At 40.8% G+C, this 25,209-nt stretch overlaps 2 protein-coding genes across 2 annotated transcripts in view; one reads left to right on the top strand and one right to left on the bottom strand.

Annotated features, from left to right (window-relative positions):
• Window positions 1–1,895: 1,895 nt before the first annotated feature.
• Window positions 1,896–9,207, top strand: RMP24 (ribonuclease MRP subunit p24; the record flags this gene model as incomplete). The annotated part of the gene is made up of 5 exons (XM_080714536.1): window positions 1,896–1,972; window positions 2,052–2,074; window positions 4,354–4,553; window positions 6,474–6,670; window positions 9,054–9,207. The coding sequence occupies 5 exons, from the start codon at window positions 1,896–1,898 to the stop codon at window positions 9,205–9,207; spliced, it is 651 nt and encodes a 216-aa protein (XP_080570662.1).
• A 7,518-nt stretch (window positions 9,208–16,725) lies between these two features.
• RPRD1A (regulation of nuclear pre-mRNA domain containing 1A) overlaps window positions 16,726–25,209 on the bottom strand; it is a gene marked incomplete at both ends in the record, with an annotated part of 68,271 nt that continues 59,787 nt past the window's right edge. The window contains one exon of the mRNA XM_080714372.1: window positions 16,726–16,875. Within this exon, the coding sequence (XP_080570498.1) occupies window positions 16,726–16,875 (150 nt within the window). The remainder of the gene's footprint in view (window positions 16,876–25,209) is intronic.

The following is a 25,209-nucleotide window of genomic DNA, read 5'->3' as shown; positions in this document are numbered from 1 at the left end:
CTGAATAGGACATGTTTGAGAGCGAGAGTGAAGGCCAGTGTGTCTAGACCGGTAAACAAGTGAGCAGTGATGACCAGGTAAGGTCTGAGGCGGGGCAGCCACCTGCCCACTCAAGGCCTGCAGAACAGAATAGGTACTGGTGTTCCCCGTCCACTGAGGAGCTTTAAAAATGCTCTGAACAGGAACAGCCTGTATCCACAAAGAGATTTACTGTGCATCTTAAGAAGGCTGCTAAGGTGGGCACGGTGGCATACGCCTATAATCCCAGTACTTGGAAGGTTGAGACAGGAGGATTGCAAGTTCAAGGCCAGCCTCAGCAATTTAGCAAAGCCATCAGTAACTTAGTGAGATCCTGTTTACAAACAAAAGATAAATAGGGCCGGGCGTGGTGGCGCACGCTTTTAATCCCCGCGCTTGGGAGGCGGAGACAGGAGGATCACGCTGGTTTGAAGCCAGCCTCACTGGCTTAAGAGACCCTGTTTCCAAAAAAAAAAAAAAAAAAAAAAGTTAAAAAATAGATCTGGGAGTGTAGCCCGTAGGAGTGTATCCCGGAGGTAGAAGGGCTTCCAGGAACCCCAGTACCACAAAAAAAAAAAAAAAAAAAGATAAATAGGGTTGGGGTGTAGCTCAGAGGTGGAATGCCCCTGGGTTCTATTGCTCATACCAGGGGGGTATAAAGGCTGCTTAGCCTGCCTTGTTGAGAATGAACCGAAAGAGTAAGGAAGAAGCAAGTGAAGAAAGGAAGGAAGCCTGGTAGGGTGCAGGCAGAAGAGGGTGTACGTGGTAGTGAGGAGTGGGAAGAGGAGTGGTTTCGCTGCTGGTGGAGAAGAGCAGGCGCTGCAGGCAGACCAGCTGTGGTGGGCAAGAGGGAGCAGCTGCAATGCTTGGGGTGCTGGAATGAAAGACTGCAGCGAGGCAGGTTGGCAGGGGAAATCAGAAGCGTTATTTTGACTATATAGTGATTGAGAAGACAAGTTTCAATTCAAGTAGGGATGCTGAGATGTAGGAGTGTGATGCTCAGAGGAAAGAAAAGAGGCGTGGCTAAGGGAAGTGTGATGGGAGGCAGGGAGTGTGTGCCTTCTCCCTCCTTTCTGCTTGGTTGGTTAGTGAAGCTGCATAGAGTGTAAAGTAGATGTTTTTCTATATGGTGAAGTGGCATTTCCCCATGAATTAATACCTGGTTTTTGTTTTGTGGTACTGGGGATTGACTCCAGGAACATTCTACCTCCAAGCAATACTCTCAGCCTTATTTTATTCTTATTTTGAAACAGGGTCATGCTAAATTGATGAAAATCTCACTAACTCTGTCCTTGAATCTACAATTCTCCTGTCTCAGCCTCCCAAATACTGGGATTAGAAGCCTAGGACACCATACCTGGCTGTGAATTAATACCTATTGAGATGCTTTGTTAAGGCATCTGGCACACTTTATTTCGATGCAAATAGGAAAACACTACCAAGAAATCTTTGCATAACTTGCTATCCACTTTGAAAAAGTCAGCTGCTCTAACATACACGTCAGTAAAAACACTTAAAAGATGTGTATGAAGGAAATCAAACTAGAAATGTATGTGAAAAACACTTGAATAGCTGACTAACCTCGGTATAAACCAGGCCTTTTTAAGCAACCCAGAAACACAACACATTGTAAAAGGGGAAGCAAGTACGGGAGACGCTGAGCACTCGACCTGGCGGGAGTGGCGGAGGGCCACCGTCCAAGGACAGTAGAGTCGCCGCCTGGGGGCGAGCGCCTGCGCATCACACGGGCCTCGAAAACTCCCGGAACTCTTAGCGAGAGCGCGCGTTTCCGGAGGGAGCTTGAGTCCTGAGCCCAGCGTTGGTCCCTCCAGGAACCCGACTTCCGGGCCTATTTTCACCGGGTCCGCGGCGGCGGGATGAGGCAGAAGCACTATCTGGAGGCGGCGGCGCGGAACCTCCACGATAGCTGCCCGGGCCAGGCGCGCTACCTCCTGTAAGCGAGGGACCCGAGGGGCGCGGGGCAGCGGCCGGGGGCGTCCTTCGCTCCTCACGAGTCTCTCCCTCTCTTACAGCTGGGCCTACAGTGCGTCACACGGTAGGGAGAAAGCCTGCCTGTCGTGGGTCGCCCCGCTCTCCTCCATCGCGCACAGCGCTCGGAATGATCACCAAGAAGGCCGATTGACTTACTCGTCTCATTAAAAAGACAAGCCCAGAGGGTTCTCAGTTTCGGGAGAGATCTGCGTTCCTTAATGTGCCTCACCTTGCTTGACCCGTGAATGGCACAGTGATCCGTCTTTTCGAAATGACTTCCACTGGTTTCCGGGGCATTCGCATAGTTCATCTCCTGCCTCTTGAGCCAGCACTTCTCGAGCTGCGTTGCTGGCTCCTGATCCCCTCAACTTCTAAATATTGTAGTGTTCCAGAACTGAGACCTTGGGCCTTTTCCCTAGCTACACTTCCTTGATGGCAATTTTTCATACAGTCCCATAGCATTTAAATATGGTATACTGGAGGCCTTCCAAATTCCAACCCAGACTTCCTCTTACATCTAGACGTATAGCCAAATGCCTTCGTGTTGGGGTGGAGAGAAGAACGAGAGAGGGAAGGAAGGAAGAGAAAGCAGGGTCACACTAAGTTGCGCACCCCGGCTCCCAATTTTTATTTTTATTTTCTTCCTCTCTCCTTCTCCCTCTCTCTGCGCTACACCCCAGCCCTATATTTTATTCTTTATTTTGAAACAGGATCTCACAAGTTGCCTAAATAGCTGAGTCTGGCAGAGAACCTGCGATCCTCCTGTTTCAGCCTGGGATTACAAGCATGTGCCACCAAGCCCAGCTGAATGCCTTCTTGACAACTTCTTCTGAATATCTGGTGGGGATTTCAAACTTAACTATGTTCCAAACTTGAGCATAACCCCCCAACAAACTCCTCCAGTTTTTCTCATTTCAGCAAAGATAACACCACCTACACTGATGCAACCAAAACAACCCTGGCTCCCAATTCTTAACTCCCAAACAACTCTCCTTTTGGCGACTCCCAAGCCACTATGCCAGCAGTCTTGTTGGTTTTAAAATACCTCCCACATCTAGGCTTCTCACTACATGCACCGCTTCTCACCCACTTGGGAGCTCTCGCCACCTCTCCTGAATTACTGCCACGAGTGTCTCTATAGTCTCTTTTTGTCAGTAACCAGAGTGATCTTGATAAAAACTAGAGCTACTTCATGTCTCTTCTCTGTCCAAAATGGTTTCCAGTCTCAGAGTAAAAGTGGAAGTTGTTGAAAGAAAAGGATCATGCAGTCTTAGAGGATAGGCCCGCATGACCTCTCTGACCACTTGTTATTTGTTCATTTGATTTCAGCAATAGACCGTGCTGTTTCAGGTTTTTGTAGCTCTCCATCTGCTTTGCTGATTCCTCCCAGCAAAGGTCACTGTACGAAGCCTTCCCTAGCCTCCCTCCTTAAGATGACAGTAGCTCCATAACACTTTATTCCCCTTTTTTATCTTTTTTTTTTTTTTTTTTTTGCCAGTACTTCTGCCTCCTTGTCTTTTTTCACTGTTGTAATTTCCAACTCCTAGAACAGTGTCCGGCACTTGTCACTCAATAAACATGAATAAATCTTACATTTGGCAGAGATAAGTTACAGACATGTCCTTTGCAGTTTTGTGGTACTGGGGATTGAACCCAGAGCTGTTTTACCTCTGACATACACTCCTGGCCCTATTTTATTATTTTTTAATTTTGAAACAGGGTCTCACTGAGTTGTTGAAGGCCTCGCTAAATTGCTGAGACTGGCCTTCAACCTGCGGTCCTCCCATCGCAGTCTCCCAAGTACTGGGATTACAGGTGTTCACCACCATGCCTAGCTCCTCTACTTGTATCTCTAATACTTGTCACAGTGTCCCACAGTAGGTCCTCAATAAGCATTGGTTATTTATTTATTGTACTGGGGATGGAACTCAGAGGCATTCTACCTCTGAGCTACACCCCCGGCCCTATTTTTTATTCTTTTTTTTTTGGGGGGGGGTCAGGGCCTCGCTGAGTTGCAAAGGTCCTCACTAAGTAGCTGAGGCTGTCTGTGAACTATGATCCTCCTGTCTTAGCCTCCCAAATGCTGTTTTGCTTTTTTATTTTAATAGTAACAAGTAATGAACTGGTGGCAAGGTTTAGAGACCTATCTGTTGAAAGGAGCAAATGGATGTAATTACAGAATTTTTAAAAATAACTTTCTGCCAGTTTGTGTAAATTTTCCTATTTTGTCTAAAGAAGATGTGTATCTGCTCATATGAAATTGTTCTCGTTCATATTTATAATGCTGTTTGAGATAAAATATTTTAATGTGCTGAGTTGTGATTTTCACTTGTATAATTTTAGATGATAATACCACTTTTGAAGAAACATGTCCATACTGCTTCCAGTTGTTGGTTTTGGATAACTCACGTGTGCGCCTCAAACCCAAGGCCAAACTGACACCCAAAATACAGAAGCTCCTTAATCGAGAAGCAAGAAATAACACACTCAGCTTTAAAGAAGCAAAAATACTGAAAAAGTACAAAGACTCCAAAAGTGTATTGGTAAGATTTTAGTTCTAATAACGTGAAAAAGTACAGTAAGTAAGGTTACAAATCAGCCTGACCGTAACTTAGAAATTTTTGGTAGTATATTTAGATTATCAAAATGTATACATGAAATTTTTTCTAGTGATGAGTGTTTCATCAAGAATACAACTTTTTTTTTTTTTTTTTTTTTTTTTGCGGTACTGGGGATTGAACCCAGGGGCACTCTACCTCTGAGCTACACCCCAAACCCCAGCCCTATTTTTTAATTCTTTATTTTGAAATAGGTTCTCACTAAACAGCTGAGACTGGCCGCGAACCTGTGATCCTCCTGTCTTAATCTCCCAAGTACTGGGATTACAAGTATGCCCCACCACACCCAGCTTTATTCTAAGTTTTCAGTGAAGAGGTATGAAAAACTTAATGTGGGCTCCTAATTGTTCTCAGATCTCATTATTGAGCACAGTTGTTTTAATAAATTTGAGGGTTTCTCGAGCTGACCAGTGTGACTCAACCCAAATTGCAGTTATCACTGCACTGTTATTTCAGTTATGGTCCTTTTCTTCACATAGTTGTACCTTATCTATGTAGATGTCAGTATCTCTTCCTCAGTTATTTCCCCGCAGGTCAGCGTGTAGTTACTTGTGTGTCCAGTGAAGGTGAGTGCATCTTGTTGTGTTCATTAAGCATTTATTGAAGGTATTAACATATGCCATACAATGCTTAGTATTAAGGATATGGTGTAGACTATAAAATATAATCAAATTATAGTCTACCAGCTGGAGGCCAGTATCAGATACATTTTACATCCTCATGTTCTCTGTTCACATTCATAACTGTTGAGTTCAAGTGCTTGCTCTTTGGCAGGCACTGCTGTGTGCTGCACATTATGATGACAGCCTAAGTTTGGCCCAAGACTACAATTAGTAATACCTTGCATTGAAAATTTCATATTTAGGAGTTTACCAGTATTGGACAGGTATGTGTATTTTGTTTTGTCATAAAATTGAATGTTTAAAGCGTAGAGAAGAAAGAGACTATTGAAGAAGTAGAATTCACTTATTCCTGGGAGAATTGTAATATTCAAAAACATCACTGCCACATAATTGGAATTCCTAAATGGGGAGATATGTGCTTTCTCGTTGTCTCCAAGGGTTTTGCCTTCATGAAACTTACCTTCCAGTCTGTTTTAATTAGCGCTCAGGTAGAAGAATGCTATGAGTGTTTATTTTGCTAGTTTATTTTGATCTATAAACAACTTTCCAAGAAGTATAAAGCAAAATAGGCTTTGATATTTGCAGATCTTCCATTTGCATTTTCATCTACTCATGAACATCTAAGTACTTCTTACCTAAGCCAGTTTGTGTTAATTCTGCCGAGGCATGGGCTGAATTCTGTGCATCTTGAGTGAGATCCGTTGAAGAAAGGTATTTAGCTAAAAAGCAGGCTGTTTCTTAAAAAATAATCCTGAACAGAAAGTCAACCCGCAGAAATAATGGTAGAAATATGAGAATATGATAACTCAATTGGTTTGATAAATTACTTTAGACCTATAGTTACATAATTGCAAAGAAATTGAAGGGGCCACTTAGATTTTCAACGATATTCTGCCATGTTTTATTGAGAAAAGGCTTGAAGTTCATCTGCAAAAAAACAGTAATTGTCTATTGTTATTACAAAATAATCCAAATGTTAAAGAGTGTCATCCCCAGTTTTCCTCCCAATACTCCCAAATAATGATTTTACATTAAGGAAGCTTAGAGTATATTTTTTAAAGAATTTTATAAATAATTAGCCACTAATTTTTTTTATTGAAAAAATCTCATTAAATTTGTCTTGTCTCAATTCTGCTCATACAAGATTTCAGGGAACGTGTGGTTTATTGGATTAAATTATAAAAGAACTCATGGGACTTATATTTCTTTTTTTTTATAATAGTTGATTACTTGTAAAACATGCAACAGAACAGTTAAACACTATGGTAAAAGTAGAAGCTTTCTATCAGGATTGAAGAGCAGCCCTACGACCCCTATGAGTAAACTCAACTTGAAGAGATCAGAGGGAAAGACTCCAAGTTCTGCAAACTTGAATCATATGTCTGGTTCTAAAGGCAAGAGCTCAGCATTGATTTTCAGGTATCCTAATTCATCAGCTTTATTAGAATTGCCAGGGTTGACTCAAGGATTTCTTCTAATTCTCTCTGTTATATATACATATACTCATAGATCTATATATATCCTTTGAAACCTATTCTGTAATGTCACACACCCCCATATCTTCAACTCATCTCAATGCATACGATGTCTGGTGTATTACTTCTTCATTCTCTTCCTAGGTATAGTCCCAGCTACCTGATAAATCTGTATTCACTCCAATCCCAAGTGACTAAAACTTAGCTTCATGTCTCCACAGCTAACCACTCAAACCCAGCCATGTTCCTAAGTTCCTTATTCTGCAAATGAATATGGCCTCCTAGATGCCTAAAATGGCAGCCTAGTCAACAACTTCTATTTTCTTGGTCCTTGTTGCCAGTTCCTAGCTATAGATTCCTGATGTTTGTATCTGTTCTCTCCTTTTCTCCCTATTGCTGCTATTCCTGGTTCAAGTCCTTATTCAGCTTTTGTCAGGACTGCTTATATTGATTTCTGAATGGGTTCAGTTTTTAGTTTCAAGCCTTTCTAGTCTCATCATTTTTCCTGAAGCACAACTCTGATTAGCAGCCTTTAACACCTAATTGTAGTGTATGGATCCAGCAGGTTGGAGCATGTCTTCCGGCCCTCACCATCTGGTACCACCCTGTCTGCCTGTGTTACTTTGCTTTAGTTATGCTGTGTGCCAGCAAAATTGAACTACTCACAGTATACTTTTCTGCCCCAAACCTTTGCTTTTTTTCTGTCCCTTTTCAGAAATTGCTGTGTTAATCTAAATGAACAGGGATTTTGTCACATGATATTAAGTTAACCATATGACTAGGCATGTGTTATTTGTTTTTAAAATCTTTATTTTTTATTTTATTTTTTTGTCCTGGGGATGGAACCTAGGGGTTTTCTACTTCCAGGCTACACTCCCAGACCTATTTTATATTTTATTTGGAAACAGGGTCTCTTAAGGCAGCTGAGGCTGGCTTTAAACCTGTGCGATCGTCCTGTCTCAGCCTCCCAAGTGCAGGGATTACAAGTGTGCGCCACCACGCCCAGCTGGCATGTGTTTTTATGTTAGTAATCTTTGATACTTTCGTCACTAAATTTAAATTTCACAGAAAATTGGAAAGAAATTTTAAAACATCTTGTTAGGAAAGAAAACATGAGTCTGGTCATCTCTTCTGTATGAATAACAATCTAGCAAAGACTGGACTGGATTATCTGTTAAGTTTTGATATTAGGCTTAAAGTTTATAAATTGGGTAAGAATTACAGTTTCAAGTCCAATTTTCTGTACATTTTTGACTAATTATTTCTATATTTGGTATAAGAATTCAACATAGCAATTTTCACTTTACTCGATAAATGTAGTTTGGCTTAATTTAAAGTAATTTAGTTGTATTTAGACTAGTTGGCCCTCTGTATCCGAGGGTTCTGCATCTGCAGATTCAACCAGTAGTGGATAAAGAGTATTCAGAAAAGCAAAATTGTATCTGTACTAAAGTTGTATAGATGGTTTTTCTTTTCAGTATTTCCCATAAATAAAACAACTATTCTTATTACATTTACCTTGTATTAAGTGTTATAAGTACTCTAGAGATAACTCTAAGGGAGGATGTGCATAGATTATATGCAAATACTATGCCACTTTATGAAAGGCTCTTGAGCATCTGTGGATCTGAGGTCACATGGTGGGAACATCCCAGAACCAAGCAGTTGTCATGGGACAATTACTTTTTAAATAAATATGCAAGAATGGGACAGATACTGTACATGTGCCATACACACAGGGAGTCAGAAGAGAGATCTGACAAATCCCAGGTAAAGATTCAAGGGGAAAGAACACAACTGCAGGAAATGAAATACACTCAGATGGGAAATCATTTACTCAGCGATTTCTAGATGTCTATTGTGTGCCTGGCACTGTCAAAAAGCACTAGAAGAGACACCTGGTGATATAGTGTCTGCCACATGGAATCAACAGTCTGGGGGAAGATACAGTGGAATGGTACTTATATGTGTTGGTTGGAAAAATGAAGTGATCTTGAGCTATGAAAAGGAATGTTTTTACAGTCTTTGCTTAGAGTTTTAATGAATGTTGACCTCAGGCTCAAAGAGAACTCAGACCTTTAACACTTTACCTCTAGGCTTATCTATTACATATGATAGAAGCTTCCACAACTACCCAGAATACCTCCTCAGGTATTCCATGAGATTTTCTTAAAATGGGAGTGACTTGAGTTACAGGTACTGCCCAGATATAGCCATAATGCAAAAAAAAAAAAGTAGAAAATTATTTTAGTAGACATTATCTAAATAGAAGAGTGTTTTGTCATTTGTCTGTATAACTAAGTATAGGGTTTTTCTTTTCTTTTCAGAACACCTTCATCTGGACAGTCAACACCCATTTGCTCCTCAAAGAATGTGAGCAAAAGAAAGAAACACTTTTCTCAATTAAAAATGTTGCTTAGTCAGAGTGAATCCAAAAACAGTTCAAAGGTGGACTTCAGAAATTTCTTATCTTCTTTATAAAGGTTGGACTTTGAAAATAAGAAATGTAGCCAGGTGTGATGGTGCACACTTGTATTGAGAGGCCGAGACAAGAGAATCACAGGTTCAAAGCCAGCCTCGGCAACTTAGCAAGGCTTTCAGCAACCTAGTGAGACCCCTGTTTCCAAATAAGAAATAAAATCATGATGGGGTATAGCTTTGAGGTAGAATGCCTCTGGATTCAACCTGTACCAAAAAAGAGAGAAAAAAAGAAAGGAAGGAGAGAAGGAAGGAAGGAAGGAAGAAGAGAAGAAATACCTGATGAACTGTCTGAAACAATAACTTTTAAAAACCATTTATTCTTTGAATACATGGAAATTAGGTCCAAGAGCAAAGCTTTTTATGGCATCCTTCAGTGTTTATGGGGAAAATATCTCATTAGTGTGAATAACTGAAACTTCACAGAGTGGTTGTTGAAGATCTAAAAATATATAAAACATTCTTATAAAAAGTAAAGACATATATGTAGACACTGAGTGGTGGTGTTTTCTTTTCCTATGATTTACCAGTTTTCATTATGCCATTTTCTTTCAAAAGGAAATTGAGAACCAGGCACAGTGGCACAGCCTATAATCCCAGTATTTGGAATACTAAAATAGGGATTCCACCTTTGCGGCCATGGCAACAGTATCATTTAGATTGATTTAGAGATTCAGTTCTTAGTGCTTTTTCAATGAAGCACAGAATTCAAATATATATATAAAATTCTAAAATGCATTTTACATTCTTTGGTCAAAGATCCTGTTTATCAAGGCATAAGAGGTTTCCATTTTATATGTTATCCAAACAGTTTAAGATAAAATCACATGGATTTCAGCAATTAAAATAGCTAATCCTACAGTGGCATAATTATGTCAAGGGCTGAGTTTTTATTTTTTTCCTTTGGTGGTACTGGGGGTGGAACCCAGGGGCTTTCTACCTCCGGACTATACTCCCAGACCTATTTTTTTTTTTTTTTTTTTTTTTTTTTTTTTTTTTTTTTTTTTTTGGAAACAGGGTCTCTAAGTTGCTGAGAGCCTCACTAAGTAGCTGAGGCTGGGTCCTGTCTCAGCCTCCCAAGCGCGGGGATTACAAGCGGGAGCCACCACGCCCGGCTGGGGCCGAGTCTTAGGTAAGGCAGATGGACAGATCCCAGTGTTGTTTTCTCCTTCACTACCACCTACAGATAAATTACAGGAGACATACCAGGCAAAGGAATGAAATAAAATTAGAGTAATTGGCCTGAGCAGGGTTCATAGGAACTAAAGCAATGGAAAGCATTTCTTGGCTAGTCAGGAAGGCACACCATTACAGTTGCTTTTGTTGAGACCAAGTCCTTTTACTCCTAAAACTTTCCTGTATATATGTGAAGTCAGCTACTTGAGATAAAGCATTGAATGCCTAGAACAAGAGTGCTCATCCTAATTACCTAGAGAGCTTGTTATAAAGGTATATGTCCCCAGCAGGGCAAGGTGGCTCATATCTGTAATCCTGGAGCTTGGAAGGCTGAGACAGAGGGTCACGGGTTCAAGGCCAGCCTCAGCCACTTATTAAGACCCCGTTTCAAAATCAAAAGTAAAAAGTATTGGGGTGTAGCTTGGAGGTAGAATGCCCCCGTGTTCTATCCCAGTAAAAAAAAAAAAAAAGCCAAACTCAGTGGCACATGTTTGTAATCCCAGTACTTGGGAGGTTGAGACAGGAGAATTGAAAGTTTGAAGCCAGCGTTGGTAACTTTAGATCCTGTATCAACATAAATTTAAGAACAAAATGGGGGGAATAAACCAGGCATGGTGGTGCACACTTGTAATCCCAGCATTTGGGAGGCTGAGACAGGAGGATCGTGGTTCACGGACAGCCTCAGCTACTTAGTGAGGTCCTTTGCAACTCAGTGAGACCCTGTTTCCAAATAAAGAAAAAAATAGGGCTGGGGATGTAGCTCGGAGGTAGAATGCTCCTGGGTTCCATCCCCAGTACTGCAAAAAGAAAAAAAAAAAGGAGGTGGTAGAGGTGTAACTTGGAGGTAGAATGTCTCTGGGTTCATTCTCTAGTAATCGATAAAGTGGTACATATTCCCAACCTCAAATTTTCTGATTTCAGTAAGTTGGGGCCCAAGAATATGCACTTCTAACAAGCTCCCAACTAAGGTTAATGCTGCTGGCCTAACAGACCTCTGGCTTAGATGAAATGCTAGTTCCAAATAAAGGTATGCTTTAGTCAATTCTAAAAGCTAAGTAAAAATGTCCATTCTAAGTAAAAATGTCTGTATTCCCATCAATCCTTCATTCTAACTCCAATTTGTTGACAGAATGCAAACAATTGCTTTAGGAAAAGCAACTGGAAAAGAAAGCAGGGACTTGATATTTGTACATCCTCATTCATGGCAGCATTAGTCACAAAAGTTAGAAAGTGGAAGCAACCCAAATGTTCACAGATAGGACCAAGCAAAATATGGCATATAGATACAGTAGAATATTATTTGGCATTAACAAGGAAGAAAAGTTATGAGCACGTGCTCAGTGGAGTAGGTCATGTTACTTTTTAATTTGATACCTGTATAATGTTAATTTCACTCTAGCCTGGTATGTTATGCAAAATGTAGCCTTGGTGGTAGTGAAGCTGCTACACAACCTTGCAAGATAAGAGGCAGAACATCAATATAAGTGGCAGCACATGGTTAAGGAGTACAGCCTTGGAGACAGTGGAGTTGAGTTTGAATCTCAAATTCACTACTTGGCTTGTTCATGCAGAACTGTCTTAGTTACCCATGTGTAAAATTGAAATGATCAGAGTTTCTATTGCAAAGACTGTGTGCGGTACTTACAACAGTTCTTGGTGCAGACGGTACTCTGATTCGTATGGGCTGCCATTACTGTTACCAATTATACTTTGTAGGGCATTGTTCTTCAAAATGCAGCCCATTGGTTACCTGCATCAGAATCATCTGAGCAGCTTACTTAAAATGCAGATTTCTGGCTGGGCATGATGGTACGTGTCTATAACCCCAGTACTTGGGAGGCTGAGACAGGAGGATGGCAGGTTCTAGGATAGCCTCAACAACTCGACAAGACTCTCAGGAACCTGGTGAAACCCTGTTTTAAAACAAAAAGGGCTTGGAGTATAATGTAGCTTGGAGGTAAAATACCTCTGGGTTCACTCTCCAGTACCACAAATAAAAAAGTAAAATGCAGATTTCTGGATCTATCGCTAATCTTCTGAAACAGAATCTCTGGATAAAAGTTCAACTATAAACCAGGCGTAGTGGCGCATGCTTGTAATCCCAGCATTTGGGAGGCTGAGACCGGAGGATCACGGTTCGCAGACAGCCTTAGCTTACTGAGGCACTCCATAACTTAGTGAGACCTTGTTTCAAAGAATAAAAAATAGGCAGGAGGTGTAGGTTGGAGGTCAAATGCCCCTGGGTTTCATCCCCAGACCTGACCACCCCCCCCACAAAAAAATTCTACTGTATAAACAAACCTACTATAGCAGAGAAGAAAAAGATGGGACTGGAAAGCACATGCATTCAGAAAGTGACCAGATGCCCTCTAGGAAAGGAATACCAGAGACACTGGCGAGAGGACCACACATCCCTATTTCCTAGATTAGAAGAATCAAGTTTTGTCTCTGTAGGTGTGTGTACTTTTTGCAAATCCCCCAATCTTATCAAAGAAGTTGGGCAAACATTGCCCTAGAGACTCTCATAGATTTCCAGTATTCTCCAATTTTGCTTTAAATTCAAAGTGTGGTAAGGACTATGGTGCTGGTATCAAGTCAGTCTATTCACTTGAAAGCATTTAGCTCTGCTAAGCAGCAGGCAGGTCAGAATGTCTTACTCTCTACCCATAAGGAACCTGCTATATAATGAACTATAACACCCATACTTTATTATTACCTGGAATTGCTTAAGTATTTAAAATCATGAAGTAAGTCACAGACTTCAGCGTTGGTCCAGGGCAGTGGTTGTCAATGTGTTCTCTCCACACAGTAACATCAGCAGCAAGACGTTAGAAAAGGACAGCATCGGGCCTTACACCAGGCTTACTGACGAGCTCTGTGGGTAGGGCCCAGCCATGAGAGTTGAGTAAAGGCTTGGAGATGCTGATGCACCCTCAAGTTTGGGAACTAAGGACAAAGGACGACAACATCCTTCACATGTCTCTGCCACAACATTGCTGAATATTTCTAGTACTGTGCCTCCTCCCTGTCCATTGATCCCCCTGTCCCTCCCCACCTCCAATGGATCAGATTCACAAAAACAGCCTACACAAGGAAGCATCAAAAAGAACAAAACTTTATTAAGAACATCTTATACTGTCATCAGGTACAGCCAAAGAAAATGGGGTAAACAAACAGGGAGAGCTCATCTTCCCATGTGCGACTGCCACCTCAGACTCAGTGAGGATGGCTGGAATTATAGTTGGCAACAAATGGTCTGTATAAATAAAGTCATCAAGTAACACAATGTTCCCTTTCTACAGGAGAAGAACTGGGTTTACACTTTAAAAAGCTTTGATATAGTGCAACGCCTATGAAAGAAGACTACATCTTTAGGAGCTATTTCATTAGAATACAAAGCAATTTAGTAGCTTTATGCTGCTTCATATTATGCACATTTTTAGAATGGAAAATTCAGAAAAGACCTTCTAACTTTCCCTAAAACTTTTAAGTTTTCTCTCTAGTGAGTTCTCAGAACCAGCTCAGTAAGTACTGAATAAAAGATGTGCTCATCTACAGCGACAACTGACAACCTAGGTCCGTTTTGTTCTTTTAATTTTGTAAATCAAGATGACCAGGGGTCACCCCAGCCTCTGCTGATTCTGAAGGATTTCTGATAGGAAAACCCTGATTCAGAGTGCATGTGAAAGGTACCAAAACAGCTGCCTCTGGAAAAGCTTTGCTCACAGGGAGGCTGCCTGTTGAGCACCTCGCGCTCCCAGTTCTGGTGCGGTGCAGAAGGAGCAGAGGGAGGCTGAGAATCTGTTCAGATTGCCACTCCAGACACTCTCTGCACTCTTCATGGAGAAGAGTGGGGACCCATTCAGAGCACAGCAGCCCGACGGCAAGTATGGCCACAAGCTGTGCTCCTGAGGGGCAGGGATGGGCCACACCGCACTCAGATGCATGATTTGCCTCAGGTACACAGTGGAGAAAATGCTCATGATTTAGAATGTGGTATCACAGTACTCCACCTATCCCCATTCCTTGAGAACATTTAGTCATCTGTTCTGGAAGGAAGACTCTTTACTGCTAAGGCTTACCATGTTAACTCTCATAAGGCTGAGAGCATGACTGCTAGGACAGACTACTGTTTGTGTTCAGTTAGTGAACTAACCAACAAGTGAGGTTGTGGAGGACTGGTCAAGGGGTGGGATTCAGGTGCTTGAGTACTATCACTTATCACAAATCTCATCAAGCTCTTTAAAAAAATAATACATTTTATCATAAATATTTAGAGCAGACACTGGCATTAAAATCAGCATCTAAATCAGAAGTCTGTCTTAATGGTGAAAATATTTCAACAAACTTCTAAAAGGTTTCAAATCTTTCCAGGAGTACATAGTTTATAAATTAGTTTTAGGTGGAAAAAATATATATTTCAAATGGATAAATCACCACTTCAGCAGATCATAAATAAAGTCAAGATACTGAAAATAAGTTAACATACAAGTTCTCACTTTCACATTAACATCAAACAAAACCTAACTTACATGACATAACAGGTAGAACCAGGCTTTGTAACTAGGCATTTACTACCTCCCCCTTTGCTGAATCTTCTCTTCCACTTCCTACTCCTAGGGACAGAGGTACGCAGCACAAGCAGACACCCCAATGTGTGAATCTGGCTGCCACACACAATTTCTCTAGAGTGATATTATTACAAATGCTAGTCAGAAGCTAATGATTAGTAATTTATCAACCATATTAAAAGTTACATACATTCATGGCTAAGTGGATTAGGTTCCCAGGTGAGCTTTCAGTAGTAGTGTGCACAGGAAACCTAACTACTATTGTTCTGTGAGAAAATATGTCCTAACTCCCAAAAGTTGTCCACAATACTTTGGAATATAAGACATTTATAGATGGGGACTACTTACATATATATCTGTTTGGGGAGAGGTCAAATTGTTAATGCACTGTTTCCAGAACTACTGGCTACTAAAAATAAAATGCCTTCTCCCACATATGTAAATCCATTTTAATTATAATCTCTTCTCTAACTCTGAGAAAGAAGGTGAAGCCATTCAGAGTAGTGAGACATAATTGGCTTTGTGGTATTTAAAAGATGTTTTTCCGACTCATTTTAATCTGCTTATAATGAGAAATGTCTAATATGTAAAATAATGGGTGAGAAAAATGACTTTATTCCACAGCTTAACAATGTGATTTAAAAAGAAAGCTGGAGAGCATGCAACTGCTCTAACACACAGGGTGAGAAATAAAAGGTAAAAGTACATTTGTTTTGTATTTACATCTGTAAATATACAAATATGAAGTTTATCAGAGCTACTCAGTAGTGCAGGACTGCTTAATTTCCAAATGTACAGTCATCCAAAAACCTTAAGGAAACATTAAAAATGTTCCAAGCTCTTACTGAATTTAATGAATATTGTGTTCTTGCACTATTAGAGCTAAAAATACTACTGCTTTTTAAGTTACATGGCTAAGGGAATAATAAGAGTATCATAATTTTATGTTTCTCTTAACTCCATAGATGGTTTTTTTAAATGAGGGATCAATTATGTTAAAAGGAGACTGATTTATAATAGAAATCAGTTCCAGAACCAAAGTTGTTCTTTTAGCAGAGTGCCAAAACTTATACCATTTCATATGAATCTACTCAAATAATTCTCAACAGTGTAATCAAAAGAGTCACTATTTAACAATCTTTTTATTCTGTACTGGCAGTTGGAATGGAACTCCTACAGAGCTATTGGGGAAAGTTCGCTAGACTCTGATCTGATCCTCCAACTGGCATCCATGTTTACTGTTAAATCTGACCTCCAATAGGGAATAAAGAGCCAAAACCATGGAGAGGCACAAAACTGATATTTGGGTTGGGGAGAAGGATAAACATTAAGTTGGAATATTTAGTCCCTTCTATAATAAAGTCCTATCTATACCATAATAAAGTCTCAACCAACTCCTGATTAGTTCTTCCCCTTTATGAATTAAATACTATACAGTGATTAGATGCTGGAAAAATAAAAAATGGAAAATACATGAAGAAATATAGAAACATGAACTTTCTCACAAGGCCCTGGATCAAGAAAATTTACAAAAAGATCTTTTGAAAATAATCACTATTTGTGAGCTTATTAATACACAGAGATCATCACTTTGTTTAAACTAGGTCATGTTAACTTACTAATAGAATAGTAAACAAACCAACATTTTAAACAATTTTATAAATTACTTGTTTCTTTTGTTAGTATCACTCAACAATATACAAAAATAACGCTACTGGACTATCCACCTAACCTGTCTCCATCTATGTCCTGGACCCTGGAGAGAGACGGGCCATCAATCTTCACTGTAGATGTCCCCAGCAAAAGGCAAGTGCATGTGGCTACCTGTGACATTGGGCAATCGAGATAAGTCTGGCAGGCTTTGGATCCGAGACCTGAGTTCTTTGCGCACCAAGGAAACTCTGGCTAACTTGCGCTTGTATTCCTGTAAAAATCAAATTATTTTCATTAGCATATTGGGGTTCAAAGAACACTTTAGCTATGCGCTGCATAAAATCTGGTGCTATACTCAGTCAATGCAGAATAAAAATTGATTAATGCTGAGTTTTAGTATCAAAAAAGGGCTTTGAAAATATATAACTAGGTAAACCTATTTTTATGAAAACCTACAGTCCTGTTTGTTTAGCACCTGTACAAAGATAACCAGTATTAATATGCTTAAACCTAACATGTAATATTCTTGGGTATTCTTGAGTTTGGACAAGAAAACTCACATATTTATTTTTATAAACTAAAATTTAGCACTTTTTTTCTTTTTTGACTGGGGATTGAACCCTCCAGAGACATTTATCTTGAAGCTACACCCTCAGCCCACTTTAAAATTTGAAACAGGGTCTCACAAGGTTACTAAGATTCTCACTAAGTTGCTGAGGTTGGTCTTGAACTTGTGATCCCCATCTCAGTCTCCCAGTTACTGGAATTACAGACATGTACCACCATGCCCAGTTTAGCACTATTGTGAGTGTTGGCAATGGACCATAGTCATATTAGTTCCTGTGACTTTTTCTCCAATAGAACCAGTTGTTTCATATTACATTATAGCTATTTACAGCAATCTCATATTACTGTTTATATTTATTGATGACAAATTACCGTTTACATTTATTGCTACTTTAAAATTATTATAGGCTGGACTTGGTGGCGCATGCCTGTAATCCCAATACTTGGGAGGCTGAGACAGGAGGGTGACAGGTTTAAGGCCAGCCTCAGCAAGTAGTGAGACTCTTCAACCTAGTGAGACTCTATTTCCAAATAAAACCCTAGTGAAGCCGGCCGTGGTGGCGCACGTTTGTAATCCCCGCGCTTGGGAGGCTGAGACAGGAGGATCGCACAGGTTCGAAGCCAGCCTCAGCTACTTAGTGAGGCTCTAAGCAACTTAGTGACACCCTGTTTCCAAATAAAATATAAAAAATGGGTCTGGGAGTATAGCCCGGAGGTAGAAAGCCTCTGGGTTCCACCCCCAGTACCACACACACACAAAAAAAGACCCTAGTGAGACCCTATTTCCAAATAAGAAATAAAATTGGGCTGGGGGAGCCAGGCATAGTAGCACACGCTTGTAATCCCAGCATTTAGGAGGCTGAGACTGAAGGATCACATTTCATGGACAGCCTCAGCTACCTAGTGAGGCCCTCTGCAACTCAGTGAGACTCTGTTTCAAAATAAAGAATAAAAAATAGGGCTGGGGGTATAGCTCGGAGGTAGAATGCCCCTGGGTTCCATCCTCAATACGAAAAAAAAAAAAAAAAGGGATAGAAGTATATATAGTTCAGAGGTAGAATGTCCCTGAACTACACACGCACGCGCACACACACACACACACACACACACACACACACACACACACGTAGTTATTAAACCCAACACTGAATGTTAATTTAGAATTTTTAAAGTGTACTTGAAAAAGGTCTACTTCCTCAACAGAGCACCAAAAATGCAAAAATAGTTTAGGAAAGCCTGCCGACAGTAGCACAGACTGAATGTCAGCCAAGATCATCTTTGGCTTAAAGGAAACAGCCCCTTTCCTACTGGGAATGTTTCTTTCTAATTGAGGACTCTTGGCCTTCAGGTAAATCCCCTTCATGGTACAGTAGAGGATTCCTTTTATATGCTATCACCCAGTGGAGTTGAGGCTATGAAAGGGGAATGCAAAAAAATGAGTGTTCATTTAGAAAGACTAGATCCCGAATTTTCCTGTGACCAAGGCTGATCTCACTGATGAAAAAGTAGGTTAAGTGATGAGCTTTATATTTTGTGAAGACAACCTATCCACAAAATGCCCCTTCTCTTGGTGCATCTCAACTCTAGCTGTAAATCAGAATCACGCAGGAATTTATGAGAACTACTTTTCATTTTTCAAGACAACTATAGGCCTCACTGCACATAAATTAAATGAAGATATCCAGAAGAGGGTCCAGAGCATAGAAATTTTGTAAAAGGCCCAAAAGTGGCAATACACAGAATTATGAACAATTTCTCTAATTTTAACACCTAAAATAAAATCAACCCAGAGGTTTCTTCATATTATGAGACTCCTCTTTTAAAGTATAATTATACTTGACAGGGAGGATAAAGGATTTGTCATAATCAATATAACCCAATTGCTCTAAGAAAATGGGGAAAGGGAAGAGGATTTTTAAGCATGGGGGACCAGGCTTGCTGGTAGACAAAGCAGGCCACAGTGAATGTCAGAAAAGTCTAAGGATGGCTTTGAAAAAACAAGGGCAATGTCAACTCTTGCAAGTCCACATGTCCTTGCATTCCCATCTATCCTTGGGTCAAGGTGCAATAAAAGATGGTTCAACACGGACCTACAACAGCAAGGTACAATTATTTTCCCTCTCTCTCCCTTTCACCAGTGGGATACCAGCTGGATTTCAATATGGCAGTCCAGAGTGAATTACAGAAGCAAGGGCATTCCACATTCTGGATGCATAATCTCCGTAGAACCTCTTGTCACCTCCACTTGTGGCATGCACTTCTTGCTCACACACTGGTGTAGAGGCAAATGTATTTCCATGTATATTACATTAGTGAACCTCATTATTTTTAGCTCTTGAATAGAAATATCTAGGGCACATAGGGCCAACACAATATAATCAGATACTTTTAAAATATACTCTCTGCTTCTCTTAGAGATGTTTTAGAACTGTCCTATGTGTCCTTAATGGTCATCACTGTCATCCCTAATATCTAATGTTAGCAGATATATGTATATAATGTATGTGTGTGTGTATATGTGTGTGTCTCTCTAATAGCATCTGAATAGGTTATTCTTCAATTACTAAGATTCACTTTAAGAAGCCAGGCATAGTGGCACACACCAATAGTTCCAACTACTTGGGAGGCTGAGGAGGATCCCTTGAGGCCAAGAAATCAAGGCTGGCTTGGGCAATACAGCCAAGGCTGCCTCAACAAAAAACAAAGATTTACCTTATTTTATTCAAATGACACATGTCAATTAATAGCCTTCAGCCAGGTGGTATATACTACAAAGAAAAAAAATTAGTAAAAATAAACAAAAGCTAGCTAGGCAAGGTGGTGCACACCTGTAATGCTAGTACTTTGGAGGCTGAGACAGAAAGTTAACTACAGAACAGTGTGCAAAAACTTACACCCTGTTTCAAAATAAAAAATGAAGCCGGGTGTGGTGGCGTACGCTTGTAATATCAGCGCTTGGGAGGCTGAGACAGGAGGATCGCACAGGTTCGAAGCCAGCCTCAGCTACTTAGTGAGGCTCTCAACAACTTAGTGAGACCCTGTTTCCAAATAAAATAGAAAATAGGTCTGGAAGATAGACCGGAGGTAGAAAGCCTCTGGGTTCCACCCCCAGTGCCACCAAAATAAATAAATAAATAAATAAATAAATAAAAATAAATAATAAAAGCTGGGTGTGGAAGCACACACTTGTGATCCCAGTACTTGGGAGGCTGAGATAGAAGGATTGCAGGTTTGTGGCCAGCCTCAGCTATTTAGTGAGGCCCTGTTTCAAGATAAATAAAAAATAGGGCCGGGGATATAGCTTGGAAATAGAATGCACCTGGGTTCAATCCCCAGCACTGTAAATGAATGAGTGAATGAGTGAATGAAGGCCGTGGATATAGCTCAGAGGTAGAAGGTCCCTTCTATCCCCAGCACCAAAAAACAATAAATAAGTTACCATTGATTCAATGTCCATTATATGCCAGAAATTAAAAATGGACTCTTAAGCTGGGCGTGGTAGCGCACGCTTATAATCCCCGCACCTGGCAGGCTGAGACAAGAGGATCATGTAGGTTCGAAGCCAGCCTCAGCTACTTAAGAGACCCTTGTTTCCAAATAAAATATAAAATAGGTCTGGGAGTGTAGCCTGGAGGTAGAAGCCCCTGGGTTCTATCCCCAGCACCACCAAAATAAATAAATAAAACTCCTTTATCCTTTCAATAATCCTGAGAAATGTTCCTTCATGCCTATGAAATGGTGAACAACATATGAACAGAAGTGGTAGTCAAATGTTTTGTTACAGTCTCATCCTAATGAGCAAGACTTAAATGGTTGTGGTAAACTGTCCAATGTCAGCCTGAAGAAGAACCCGGATGAAATCTGGTAACTGTCATCTATGCAATGGTCCTTAAAGTTTTAAACTGCTTCTCTGGTGGTCTAAAGACATTCAAGATTCTATAGGTGTGTGTGTGTGTGTGTGTGTGTGTGTGTGTGTGTGCGCGCGCAAGTCTCACAATATGTATCTATGACCCTGGTTCTAATGCACAATACTGCTTCTTCTAGAACACAACCATCACAGCAACATACACGAACTATTCTCTTTATTGTTTATTTATTATTTGCTTTGCAGTACTGGAGATGAAACCCAGGGGCATTCTACATCCCCAGGCTTTTTTATTATTATTCTTTATTTTGAAACAGGGTATCACTAAGTTGTGGAGATTTTCACTAAGTAGCTGAGGCTGGCCGCAAAGCAAAATCCTGCTGTCTCAGCCTCCCAAGTACTGGGATTGCAAGCATAGGCTACCAAGCACTTTTAGAAAAGTGTTGTGACTGCTTATTTACTGTCCCTTGAACCTGGCATGACTAAGTGTCGTGATAGCAGTCTGCCATGGGGCAGGTGTTTATTTTCTTAAGTACTGGGAATACACTGCTGAATAAAAGGGATGAAGTCTCCTGTCTTTACCAGATTAACATTTCAACACAAGGGGACCATAAAAGTATAAACACTGTTAAAAATATAAATACAATGGCAAAAAAAAAAAAGGTTACAGAACAAAATGGATCAATGTGGAAGGAGGAGCTAAGACAACTTTACAATTAAAATAAAAAGTGAAAATCAAGTGCCCAAAAGTCTTTTTTTTTTTTTTTTTTGGTACTGAGGATGGAACCCAGGGGCATTCTACCTCTGAGCTATACCCCCAGCCCTAGTTTTAATTCTTTATTTTGAAACAGGGTCTCACTGAGTCGCAAAGGGCCTTGCTTAGTAGCTGAGGCTGTTTGTGAAACGCAATCCTCTAGTCTCAGCCTCCTGAATGCTGAATTACAAGGACCCAAAAATCTTGAGTTTCGGGATCTCTGGTCTAGAGGAGAATCCCTTCCATTATGACAGCATATGGAACCCCACTGGGCCTCTCCCCAATAAATCTGAGTCCTATTTTTAAAGCCTCAATCACCACTTAAAGCCCCTGGAAATGGTCCCGAGGGCAAAGAGCAAATACATACACTCAAAAAAATACGCATCAACTCAACAAGAAAGGCAACATCACCACTGCAGTCCCTAGAGCTTGCAGGCCCTTAGAATGCCCACATCAACATGTTCAGTTCCAGCTTCATAACAAGGCTCATTCCCACTGGTTAAGTCCAAGGCCCTCCATGCTTCAAAATTTACCCACATTATACTCCAGCTAAATTTTCACTCTAAAAATCCTTCCCCTAGCCTGGCTTGGTGGCACACGCTTGTAATTCCAGTACTTGAGAGACCGAGACAAGGAGGATCACAGGTTCACGGCCAGGTTCAGTCACTTAGTGAGGCCCTCCATATCTTAGTGAAACCCTATTTTAAAATAAAGAATAAAATTAGGATTCAGTGCGTAACCCAGAGGTAGAACGCCTCTGGGTTCAATCCCCAGTACCGAAAAAAAAAAAGTTTCCTCTGGCTCGGCCACACTCACTGCTAGGGAGGCTGTCTGTGCCTTGTCATCCCAAGGCCAAGAGCCTTTCTTATGCTGCCATGGTACCTCGACGTGGGTGAATCGGGTATGGCCTGCACGTGCACAAGGGCTAGAGATGGCTTCAAATCAGAACCATTAGAAAAACTTCTTTCCACTCAATACTTGGTATGTATCCAGCATCTAAATCTTATATATTTTTATTATTTTTTTGGTGGTACTGGGGTTTCCTGGAAACCCTTCTACCTCCGAGCTACACTCCCAGGCCTATTTTATTTTTTTATTTGGAAACAGGGTCTCTAAGCCAATGCAGCTGGCTTCAAACCTGCACGATCCTTCTGTCTCCGCCTCCCAAGCACTGGGATTACAAGTGTGCACCACCACGCCCCACATTAAGACTGAACACTATCATAGAAACTTCCTACACTAGCCTCAAATTTCTGTGACCTACTACTTGTTACTTTATTATTTGCTGCTCAATTATTTCTGAACTTAAATAATACTGGAAGCCGGGTGTGGTGGCGCACATTTGTAATGTACTTGGGAGGCTGAGGCAGGAGGATGTCAGGTTCAAGGCCAGCCTCAGCAACTTAGTGAGACCTTGTTTCAAAATAAATAAAATAGGGCTGGGGGTATAGCTCAGAGCTAAAATGCCTCTGGGTTCAATTCCCAACAACACACACACACACACACACACACACACACTGGATTGTTTTCTAGTTTTATATCTATAATTAGGGAGAAACATGTATTTTATGCATTCATGTCCTGCAGATTCCAGCAGAACACTGGAGAACAAGTCCCCACATCAATACCCCACGGAGTCAAATCTCAAGTACTGCCTCCTTAGTATAATACCTATGTGATCTTGGGCAGGGACTACCTACAATCATCTGTCTCAGATACTTCCTTCCCCTATAAAAATAGGGGTATCTGCTGGGCGTGGTGGGTATACACTTGTAATCCCAGCATTTGGGAGACTGAGACAGGAGGATCGTGGTTTCTCAGACAGCCTCAACTACTTAGTGAGGCCCTTTGCAACTCAATGAGACCCTGTTTCAAAATTAAGAATAAAATATACAGCCAGGCATGATGGAGCATGCTTGTAATCCCAGCACTTGGAAGGCTGAGACAGGAGGATTACACATGTTCAAAGCCAGTCTCAGCTACTTAGTGAGGGTCTCAGCAACTTAGTGAGACCCTGTTTTCAAATAAAATATGAAAAAATAGGTCTGGGAGTATAGCCCAGAGGTAGAAAAGCCCCTGGGTTCCACCCCTAGTACCACACACAAAAAAAAATTAAAATGAAATAATAAAAAATAGGACTGGGAGTGTAGCCTGGAGGTAGAATCCCTCAGAGTTCCATCCCCAGTACTGCAAAATAAATAAATAAATAAATAAATCTGTTTTACAGAACTGAGGCTGAAATACACTAATGGGAGTTTTCAAATTATTAAGTGCTATATAAATGTGTGCTATATATAATTATTAAGTGCTATATAATTGTATATATATTATCGCCTTGGGATGGTACACAGTGAATAGATAATAGAATAAGTTTCCGAAATTCACAGTTCCTATTCGTTTTAGAGCTTGACTAGATGTTCTTAAACTATAGTTGGTTTATACCTATTTCTGAACTCATATTTTATGGCTGCCCTTTTCTTTCAGACACTAATAATTCTGCTCTCATCTCCCATATGTATTTGTGACTTTAAAAACACTCTACGGCAGCTGGGCGTGATGGCGATCCCAGTACTTGGGAGGCCAAGACAGGAAGACTGCAGGTTTATGGCCAGCCTCGGCTACTTAGTGAGACTCTATTTTATTTTATTATTTTATTATTTTTTTGTGGGTCTGGGAGTGGAACCCAGGGGCATTCTACCTCCAAGCTACACCCCCTGCCCTCTTTTTTATTCTTTATTTTGAAACCGGGTCTCACTGAGTTACAGAGGGCCTCACTAAGTAGCTGAGGCTGTCCATGAACCGCGATCCTCCAGGTCTCAGCCTCCCGAATGCTGGGATTACAAGGGTGTGCCACCACGCCCGGCTGAGAATCTATTTTAAAAACAAAAAATAGGGCTGGGGGTGAAGCTTGGAGGTAAAATGTTCCTGAGTTCAACCCCCAGTTCCACAAAAACAAACAAACAAACAAACAAACAAACAAACAAACAATTGTAGCCTCAGTAGCTCCCCACCCACTTCAGATCACCTGCTGTGGTTGAGAACTACAACAACCTAGGAAGCTGGATCCTGATTCCAGGGAATCAGTGTGTGCCTTTTATAGGAAGCAAGTTTAAACAGATGGCCCTGATTTTAGAGAGTTATGAAAACCAGGCTCAGATAAGTCGTTCCCTTTTCCTCTCCTCCCCTTCTCTTCCTTTGTGAAATCTGTGTCTAATGTCCTTTCCAAGTGTAGCAGCATGATTAGGCTGGGTAATATCCAGCATAAAAGATGTCTGAGAGCCAGGCATGGTGATCACACTTGTTATCCCAGTACATGGAAGGCCAAGACAGGAGGAATGCAGGTGCAATGCCAGACTCAGCAATTTAGCAAGACTTTGTTTCAAAATAAAAAATAAAATAGGAACCAGGTGTGGTGACAA

The sequence above is a fragment of the Muscardinus avellanarius genome, assembly GCF_963383645.1.
Source record: "Muscardinus avellanarius genome assembly, chromosome: 17".
Classification (NCBI taxonomy): Eukaryota; Metazoa; Chordata; class Mammalia; order Rodentia; family Gliridae; genus Muscardinus; species Muscardinus avellanarius.
Note: the sequence above shows the minus strand (reverse complement) of the source record. Positions and strands in the feature narration are given on the sequence as shown.